Consider the following 10,131-nt stretch of genomic DNA (forward strand, 5'->3'; position numbering starts at 1 on the left):
CCCTCTTTCCCACTGTGCCCAGTCCTGGCTGGCCAGGCCACTAGGCACCCTCTCAGTGGTGCCTGCTGAGCTCTGCCCTCCACAGGGGCTGGAATTGAGTCTGAGAATTGAGTTTGGCCTTCCAGCCAGAGGCCAGGGCCCTCAGAGAGGACAGAGCTTCTTCGGGGCGTAGGTCAGATGGGAGCCAGACACAGAGTGGGAGCAGAGGGCCCCAGGGCATGGGCTCGGAGGGCCCCTGTTGAGCTCTGCCGCATATTCCCTGGAGACAGCAGCATCCTGGCCCTACCCTTGTGTAGCTCCTCCCTGAGTGGTGATAATAGGAGAAGCTACCATTTCTTGACCTCTGACAGGGTGCCAGATTCTGCAGTGTTCTTTGTATCAGCTTATTTATATTTCTCATAACAAACTCCAGGGGGTTGGTACTAGCACTGTCCTGTCATACAAAGAAGAAAAGAAGGCCCTTAGGGGTAAGACCCCTGGTCCCAGTTCCTTCAGCAAGTGAGTGGCTGAGCGGAGGTTTGCACCCACGTCTCATCTAATGCCTGCGTTCACCCACTACCTGTGTGGTGCACTCAAAGAAGGGCAGTAGGGCTCACTGCGCAAGGGGCCGTGGGGAACCGTCAGCTGTGGGTACGCCCAGACAGTGGGCACACCTGCCCTGGCCAGGATCGCCCTGCTCCCCTCTGGGAAGCAGCTGGCAGGACTGGCCACTGGGGGGCGTGTGGTCACCAGGATTTCCCCGCTGCTGCAGGGTCACTGCCTGTTCACCCTCCTGACACCTTGGCCTCAGAAGGCGGAAGGCTCTGAGTTAGGATGATGGCAAAGGCCAGTGGGAAGTGGTGACTTATAGCCATAAACTTGTGCTGAGAACCCAGAGGCCACGTGAGCTGACCAAAAGGGAGCGGGTTAAAGCACAAGATTCTTTCCAGCCACTTCTCCTTCTGGGGGACAGAGTCCAGTCCTGGAGGGGCGATGAGAATACATCGTGGCTTTCTCAGAGGCTCATGGGCAGGCTTTCTGTGGAGTGATTCTTCCTGTCTCCAGCACCCTTCTTTCAGATGTTCTCCTTTGCTCTTTTTCCTCCACAAGTTTCTCGGCATCATTGTCTTCCCACCACGCCTCTCCATGGTTTTATCTGACCTGCTCTGCTGCCCCTCCCCGCTGTCCCACCCCCACCCCGGGGGTCTGTGCATGCACACGCGTGCACACACACAGATATCTGTCCTCCTCCCTGGAGTCCTTGTGGTTTTAAAGTGCTGATACTAATCAGATTTGAGCTCACTTATTGTCAGAGTAGCTTTTCATGTTCCTCAGAGACTATTGAGAGTCACCATCAAGATTTGGATCTTGCCTGTAAGCTCCTGTGCTGCCTTGTCCCCATTGTCAGCCCTCAGAATAAAAATGAGAGGCCATTTGCCAGGTTGCCCCAGCTGGTCAGTCAGTCAGCAAGTCAGCTGCTCTATCAGAAGATCATCTGAAGAGAGGACCATGTGGCCAGGGTTCCTGGCAGCCCTGGGAAATGACACAGGTGCTCAGCCTTCCTCCTCCTGGTGGCAGTGTGTGGTCAGGACCAGGGCCTTAAGGTCCCAGCCTAACTTAGAGCCTGCAATCCTCTCGCCACCCCTTGCTTACACCTCACCAGGTGCCCCAGAGCAAAGGTAGTGAGGAACCCACATTTGAAGAATGTTTTCTGATGGTTTTGGAACATTCCCCAAAACCACCTTGGCCCACTTCTGCCTGGTGCCCCACTCTCTCTGAACAGTGGACTTCCAAGGGGAATTGCTTTTCACTCTTCAACTTCTGCCTGTTCCTCCCCATAGTACTTCCCTGGCAGGCCGTTGGTCCAGAACTTCCTGCGCTCCATGAATAACTGGCTCAGCAAGCAGCAGAGAAAGAAAATTCCCTACGGTTTCTTCAAAACTGCCCTGGACAGCAGGAAGGAGGTGGGCTTGTTCTCAGTAGCAATGGGAGTGGAAGGGTTTGGCCATGTGACCTCCAACTCCCTCCCCAGTTCAGGAATAAGTCCGCGATTTAACCTCTAAAGCACATCGTGCTCCTCAGTGCAGGCTTTGCTCTAGGCCCCTGTTCACTCAGGCCCCTGTTTGCAAAGGTGGGCTGCTGCAGCCACAGAGATACACAGCCCCAAATTTGTAGGATGTAAAAACTTGAGGGGACCTCAGAGACCAGTCGCCAATGGGGAAGTGAAGGCTAGAGTAAGGATGTGACTTGATCAGCTCCCTGGGTTTTCAGACCTGCTGCTGCTTTGATGGGTGCAGCCAGGGGAAGGGAGATGCCACTTTGATGGTGACAAACTGAGAAAGGAACCTCATTTGTCTTAGGGCTATGTGCTAACCTTTGAGTCTCCTGGAAGTGTCTTTCCTCATCCCCTGTCCCATCCTCTTTCTTCTCCATATATGGACTTGGCTTACCTGTGTCCTTTAGGGTGCTGTGATCACCAAGAAGGTGAACTGGGTCGGCTGCCAGGGGAGTGAGCCACACTTACGGGGCTTCCCCTGCTCCCTGTGGATCCTCTTCCACTTCCTGACCGTGCAGGCAGCTCAGCAAAATGTGGACCGCGCCCAAGAAACAGGTGAGTCCGGGACCCGTGCCACCCAGTGCCTCCACCTGGCCCTGTCCTGCCTCCCTGGCTTCCTGCTGCAGGCCCGTATTTTGGGGAGTCCACTTCTGCAGCTGACTGTGCACAACCAGCACGGAGCCAAGGTGGGGAGAAGCCACCCAGTCCTGCTCCCTGCCCGAGGCAGCTGCCTACGTGCTTGGGGGGCATGAGGCTCCTGCCTGGCTTTCTCAGAACCCTGAGCTTTCTTTGTTTTCAGTTTTTTGTGAAAAATTTGTACTTCTATTCATCTATGCTCCTGTAAAGAAAAGAACTATGTCTGTTTTACAGTCCACATGGTTGATACCACATACTTGGAGCAATTTACTGTTTTCCACTGAACAGTCCGTGCTCCATTCCCTCCTCCAACCCCAGGCTGCTCTCCATCAGCCACAGAGCCGCACACCCAGCCTAACAACCTAAAAGTCCACGTTTCCTGGGGAACCAGGGTTCTATCAGCCTGGAGGTTAAAAGGTGGGAGAGAGACCATCCCTACTTTCAGTGACTGGGAGGCAGGTGGGCAGAGAGCTGCCCTGCAGGACACCGAGGCCAAGGGGAGAGAGGCTGTGTGGGGAAAGGGAAGGAATGGCCCCAACTGTTGGGAAGGGACAGTGGAGATGAGTTGAGAGTCCATGGCTGCGTAGAAGTTGACTAGGAAGGACAGAGAACAGAACGAATTAGAGGAGCTACTGTGCGTGTGGACATTCAGTGTTACCCAGTTTATATGGAGCATCTCTAAAGGGCCAGGCCTTTCCTCCAGAAGACAAAAGGTCCCTGCCACAAGGGGACATTATTCCAGTGGCAGGAGACAGTAAACATACAAGTGGATGTTTCAGGTATGATGACGAACACTGTGAAGGAGATAGAGCAGGGTGGTGTGCGAGAAGGGCTAGGGAGGGATGCTGTGTTTAGCCAGGGTAGCTGGGGAGGACTTCTTGGAGGAGGTGACCCCACAAAGACACATGACTGGTGAGAGGGATGCAGCTGTGGGACATCTGGAGAGAGCTTTCCAGGATGTATTGGTTTGCTGAAGCCACCATAACAAAATATTACAAACTGCGTGGCTCAAACAACGGAAGTGTGTTTTCTCATAGTTCTGGAGGCCGAAGTCCAAGCTCAGACCTCCAGCAGGTGTGGTTTCTGTTGAGGCCTCTCCTTGGTTCGTTAATGGCCGTCTGCCCCCTGGGTCTTCACATGGGCTTCCTGCTGCGTGTGACTATGTCCAGATTTCCTCATAGAGGACCCCAGTCATGTTGGCTTAGGGCCCGCCCTAATGACTTCATTTCACCTTAAGGACCTCTTTAAAGACCCTGTGTCCAAATACACATTCTGAGGCACTGGGGATTACGACCTCAACATAGGAGTTTGTGGGGGACACAGTTCAGCCCACCACACAGGTCAAGGAGCAGAGAGTAAGTCTGGCACGTTTACAGCGCCAAAAGAAGCCAGTGTGGCCTGGGAGTGAGGGAGGCAGGGCAGGTGAGCGCCCGTGGGCACGGCAGGCCCGGTGAGGGAGGGTTTGGATTTCAGTTTCCGCCTTATGAGAAACTATAGGAGATTTTAAGCAGAGGAGTGATGCAAACTATTAATGCTTTAGAAAGGTTGCTGGGTGGAGGCTGGACTATGGTGGGGCAGGGTGGAGGCAGGGTAGCTGATTGGGAGGTGGTGGAACAGGTCCAGGAGGTGGTGGCAGCCCAGGCTAGAGTGGTAGAGATGGGAAGGCTCAGGGTGGGAGGGGCAGACGGGGGAGGGCACACTCACTGGCCCCTGCCCATTACTGACCTGTGAATGGAGACGCGGACGGCTGAGTCTGGAGTTCTGGGGAGAGGGTACCGATGTCGTGTCCAGGATATTGCAGCATCCGGGCCTCTGCTGGGGCACAGGAAAGGAGACTGAGAAGTAGTGGCCGTTGCAGTTTCGAGAGCACCCAAAGTGAAGCGCCTCAAGGAAGAGGGTGTAGTCAGCTGGGTGGATGCCCTGTGCTGCTGGGGTGGTGTGGGATGGGACCCGCTCCAGCAGCGGCTCTTTCAGTGGAGCAGCGGTGAGAAAGGCCTGGTTAGATTGGGCTGAAGAGAGAATAAGGGGCAAGAAAGATTTGGAGATAATGGGGAAGGGACGGGGGCTAACTGGAGTCAAAGAAGGGATTTCATTATAGCAACTGTTCTTACCAGTCAGAATGATCCCACATTAAAGAGGAAATTGATGATGCAGTAACAAAAGGAAATCCTAACAGGAGCAAAGCCTTGGATGGGTGGGGAGGAGTGAAGCCCCGAGCTGAGGGGCGGGAAGCTGTACAGAGCAGGGCAGCTGCAGGGCAGGGGCAGGGCGGGCTGCAGGAGAAGGTGGAGCTGCGGCGGCTGGGCGGCAGGAGGCCAGGCCCTGCTTGGTATGGACGCTGGAGTTGTCAGGAGTGATGGCTTGGGGAGTGGTGGGGAGTGGGACACAGAACAGGGTGCAAATGGCCCAGGGATGGAAGGGTGAAATTAGGAGATGGGCTTTTTAAGGACTGGGGGTTTGCAGCAGGCAGGAGAGAGAGTTTGGAAGTAGCCACCAGCAGGTTGCCACCTCCAGCCATGAGGGACACGGAGTGGGGGAGACCAATGGGTTCAAGAGGGTGTTCGGGGGAGCGGTGGTATCTTCAGAGAGGAGCCCAGTGTCAGTCCAAGCAAGCAGGTGGGGAGTGTTCAGAGGTGTGTATTGATGCCAATCAGGGGGCCCAGTGGGAGAGAATAGGAGGGTGAGGAAACAAATTCAGGCATGTGCAGAGCCAGATCAGGATGGGCTCCTGATGTAGCACCCAGGGGAGGAGGCATGACGGGGTTGAAACAGTGAACCCAAAGCAGGTAGGACACTGTCAGGGCATGAGGTTGGCACTGGGCCCCCTGGCCCCCTGCCTGCCTCTCCAGCCATGTCTCAAAGAGCGTGTGTGTCCTGCTGACAAGTGTCAGTAAGTGACAAGGGCCTGGATGAGTGGTGGGATTTAGGAGTCTGGGAGGAAATGGCATGAACTCTAGAGTATCCCTAGAAAATGGACAAGTGTGCAGGGAGCCGCGGGGGCCTGTTCAGATAGGCTGGGTGTGGGGCCCCTGTGCAGAGGCAGCCTTGGTGGCCCTGTGGAGGGAACAGCATGGAGCCCGAGGGGCAAGCAGTCCAAAGGGCCCCAGTGAATGGCGCCTCCTCTCCCCTGTAGCCAAGGCCCAGGAGGTCCTCCAGGCCATTCGGGGCTACGTTCGTTTCTTCTTTGGCTGCCGAGACTGCGCTAACCACTTCGAGCAGATGGCTGCTGCCTCCATGCACCGCGTGGCGAGTCCCAACAGCGCTGTCCTCTGGTTGTGGTCCAGCCACAACAAGGTCAATGCTCGCCTCGCAGGTAAGGAAGGCCGCCTCAAGGCTGGAGTCATCTACAGAGGGATGGTGAGGTGGGGGAACTTGGGAGACTTGGACCAGAGGTAGGAGGTGGGCCACACGTTACCCTGGGTAACACCTGTTTCCCAGGGCTTCTCTTTCCCCTGCCCTGTCAGCCCTGCTGGTAGATGTCAGTATCCTTAGACACATTTGCTAGATGAGGAAAGTGGGGCTTTCACTGTGGGAGACCCTGGTCTGCCCATGCCATTGCTCACTGTCCCCTGCACCAGGGCCCTTCTTTGTGGGGTCCCTCTCTGCCTCTCTTGTTCTGCTTTCTGCCTGTTGGCTTCTTACTCAGACCAATAGGAAGGAGAGAGCTGGGCTTTTCTACCCACTGGGAGGGGTCTCAGGATAAAATGTGCAGGACAAGAAAGACCAGGTCCTTCCTGGAAACACCAGGGACTGATTCCCACAGGAGAAGGCCTTGGCTTCTGGGTCTCCCTCATTTGCAGCGTCCTCTGTTCCTGTACACTGAAGCTGGCATGTGGGGAGGGAGCCATCTGTGGACAGGAGCCTGGGCTTGTCTGTGGGGAGAGAGGAGAGCACAGGGCTGACAGATCCCCTGGGGGATAGCGGGTAGGGGAGGGTGATGGGGAGGAAGGCCTGGGGCAGGCAAGGTTGGAGGAACAGAACTGAGCAGGGGGTGGTGCTGCAGTGGCACTTGGCCTCCTGGGGCCTCCTGGTGGCCTTTGAAAAGAAGACATGTGCCGGTCTCTCTTCCCTCCCCTTCCCTCCCCTTCCCTCCCTGCCCCGCCTGCTCCTGCCTCCACATGCTGCGTTTGACCCTCCAGCCCCCTGACCTCAGCAGGCTCCCAGTGCCCTTGGGGCCCAGCTGCTGCTGCAGGGCCAGGAGGCAGCCTCTCTCCCCAAGGGGCCAAAAGGAAAGCCATACCCTGCCCTCTCTGGTGGGATCCTTTCAGCCCAGAATAGTAACAGGAAGGAGCAGGAACAAACCAAGTGCCCACTTTGCAAGGCCGGTCACTGTCACTTCTCATTGGATCTTTGGAATCTACATGCTGCCCCCTCCCCAAAATAACCATTCCGACTTTTGCATCACTTGCTGCTGCTTTCAGGCCAGGAACTTGTTTTTTTTCCCCCTATGAAACCCTTCAGGTGAGGTGGCTCTTACAGGAGGGATGGGACAATTGGCATTCCCTGGGCCACCCTGGATAAGGGGCTGGTCAGGCCTTCTGGGGCTCTGCCCACAGTGCCACTCTGCTCGGGGTCCCACCAGCCTGGCGGGCAGTGCACCTTCCTGACTCCTGAGTGTTCTTTCCTGTCCAGGCCCCCAGGCACCCCAGCACCCACACCTTGGGGCCCACCTGAGGAGGAAATCCCACTAACTGCCCCCTGCTCTGAGCCTGCAGTGGGGAGAGGGGAGCACCTATGCAGTTACCATGTGCCGTGCACTTGTGTTTTAAAAAACAATTTCCCTTTAATTACAAAAGAAAAATATCTCCACCGTATGACTTGGAAAATGTCGGGAAAACATAAAAAAGATAAATACTAGCAGACCAACCACAGACGGCGGGACAGATCATTCCGAGTCTTGCCCTCGCAGGCAGTGAAGTCTGTACCGGGAGCCCATGGCTAATGTGGGAAGTGACAGGAAGGAGCCGTTTATACACTCTGGGAAACTGCAGTGGGCCGATAGGGTCCTGCCTCACCCAGCGAGGGGCCATGGTGGGGCCAGGCCCTATGCTGGGTTTTTTTACCTGCCTCCTCTCATACCCATCCTCTCCGAGGGCAGTGTGAGCCCTTTTTGCAGATGAGGGTGCTGGCATTCAGAATGGGAGAATGAGTCTGGGGTTCCGGGTGGGCCCAGTGTGACACAGCCAGCCTGTGTGTGCTTCTCTTCTCAGGTGCCCCCAGCGAGGACCCCCAGTTCCCCAAGGTGCAGTGGCCGCCCCGGGAGCTCTGTTCCGCCTGCCACAGTGAGCTCCGGGGTTCGCCGGTGTGGGACCTGGGCAACACCCTCAACTTCCTCAAGACCCACTTCTCCCCGAGCAATGTAGTCCTAGATCTTCCTTCAGCCGGGAGAGGTCCCTGGAGGAATGCGCAGAGGATGGCGGCCGCCCCGGCCCTGATGGAGCTGGAGTTGATGCCTGGGAACTTCACTCTGGGCCCTGGGAAGGCTGAGATGATGGAGAACTCAGGGACACGGTCCCCCGGAGCCACTGTCCCGGATGTCCCAGCCGAGAGACTTGGGGCGACGGGCGCTCAGGAGCTGCCTGCGGGCCTGGGTGTGGCCAGAGCTGATCCTGACCAGGGAGCTCCTGAACACACAGCAGAGCTTCAGAGGGAGAAGTGGGAGCAGCCCGAAGGGCAGCAGCACTTGGTCAAGCGAGACACAGGAGCCATTTTGCTGCCTGAGTTCCTGGCCGAGAAGACCCTCCCCAGAGGCCCTTGGGAGCAGAGGCGAGTGGGCCGCAGCTCCAAGCAGCTGGCCAGCGCCCCTGAGTGGGGGCTGGAGGCTGGGCCCATGCGGGGCCAAGGCCAGTGGCTGCAGGTGCTGGAAGGAGACTTCTCCCACCTGGACATCGGCCTCTGTGTGGGGCTGTACTCCCTGTCCTTCATGGGCCTGCTGGCTGTGTACACCTACTTCCGGGCCAGGATGAGGGCCCTGAAGGGCCATGCTGGCCACCCCGCAGCCTGAGCCACCCAACTTGGGCGGGCAGCAGGAGAGAGAGCTGCCATCCACGGGGCTCTTCCGGCTCCCCGCTCCTCTCCCCACTTGCTCCTTTGTCCAGGGAAATGTGGGAAAACCAGTTGCTCCAGTGAACCTCCTTGGGCCTGCTGGGAAGGAATGTTCCATAGACACCAAAGACATGTGTGGGTCCAGGTTCACCTGAAGCACGGGGGCGGGGCAGCCTCGGCCATGGGGTTGGAAGGCTTAGTCCCTAGCCTCTCAGCAGCAAATTCTTCTTTTTCAGCTCATTTGAAGTCCTGCCTCATTCTCACTGAAGCTTCAATGGCTCCCACTTGGTCTTGGCCCTAAAGTGGGGCCAAGGTTTCCAACCCAGAGGAGGGCCCCTGGGCCAGGGTGGGCTGGAGTGAGTCCCCTCCCCACCTTCCAGGGCTCAGTCCCCCCTGCTCTCTTCTGGATACAAAGAGGCCTTGGTGCCAGAGAACGAACTGCCTCTGGCCCTTCTTGGCCTGCCCTTCCTCCAGCCCCAAGACCTCCTGGGTCAGGTTTAGCTCTAGAGTGGGGTCTGAAAGCTTCTGGAAGTCGCGCTGGTCTCCCAGGTGAGGGATGGTCAGGGTTCTTGGGAGGAGACCCTCTGGCTGGCTCCTTCCCAAAAACTCTGCTACAGGAAGAGTGCTGGCCAGAGCTGGGTGGGTTCTGGCCACTGGGCTGGGGGGTGAGTGCTGGCTTGGTGGGATCTGATCAGGGGTAGCACGGGATTAGGGAGGGGTGTTGGGATCTATAGTGCCTTGGCTGTGGGCTTAGCTGTGTGAGGTGGAGTGAAGCCATGGGAAAAGGATGGTTGCTTCGAATACGCTTTGGCTTCTCCCCATTGGGCTCTGCCTCTCTTGGAGCTGGTTCTTTGCCTTTTGATTTTGGTCTCCAAAATATATGCTAATCTTTGAATATGGAGGGTGCTGGCACGAGGGGAGTGTGATCTCTCTTGAGGGCCCACCTTCATCAGGGAGAGGGTTAAAGGGTCAGAGGGAAGGTGATGCTGTCCACATGCTTGATTCCCACTCTATCCCATGGCTTGGGAGGGGTATGGAATAAATTATTATTTTTGTTAAGGCAAGCACCTGTGTATTCTTTCACTTGCTACTCAGAGCCCTAGTGTCCAGGTCTAGAAAGGATGTGCAGAATCCAGCCTTACCTGGGATCGAGCCAGATGTGATTTTCCCCAGCTCACATGGCCCCTGGCCTGCAAGGAAACAAGGTGCCCTGGGCACAGCCTCTTCCTCCTGGGTGGGGCCCTCCCCCACGGCCCACAGAGCTCCCCATGCCTCCAGCCCCGATAGTCTCCACGTCCCAGACAGGCCTCGGCAGGGGCCTGATCCACTGCCTGCTGCTCCTGCAGCCTCCCTGGAGCACCTGTCTCCATGCTTCTAGTTCTGCTCAAGGAAACTTCGTCTACACTTCCTGCCCC

At 56.9% G+C, this 10,131-nt stretch overlaps 1 protein-coding gene across 1 annotated transcript in view; it reads left to right on the forward strand.

Annotated features, from left to right (window-relative positions):
- QSOX1 (quiescin sulfhydryl oxidase 1) overlaps nucleotides 1-9,780 on the forward strand; it is a 35,517-nt gene extending 25,737 nt beyond the window's left edge. The window contains exons 9-12 of the mRNA XM_036905940.2: nucleotides 1,821-1,943; nucleotides 2,443-2,590; nucleotides 5,805-5,984; nucleotides 7,882-9,780. Coding sequence (XP_036761835.2) covers nucleotides 1,821-1,943; nucleotides 2,443-2,590; nucleotides 5,805-5,984; nucleotides 7,882-8,675 — 1,245 coding nt within the window. The 3' untranslated portion in view covers nucleotides 8,676-9,780. The remainder of the gene's footprint in view (nucleotides 1-1,820; nucleotides 1,944-2,442; nucleotides 2,591-5,804; nucleotides 5,985-7,881) is intronic.
- The last annotated feature ends 351 nt before the right edge of the window (nucleotides 9,781-10,131 follow it).

The sequence above is a fragment of the Manis pentadactyla genome, chromosome 9, assembly GCF_030020395.1.
Source record: "Manis pentadactyla isolate mManPen7 chromosome 9, mManPen7.hap1, whole genome shotgun sequence".
NCBI classification, from domain to species: Eukaryota; Metazoa; Chordata; class Mammalia; order Pholidota; family Manidae; genus Manis; species Manis pentadactyla.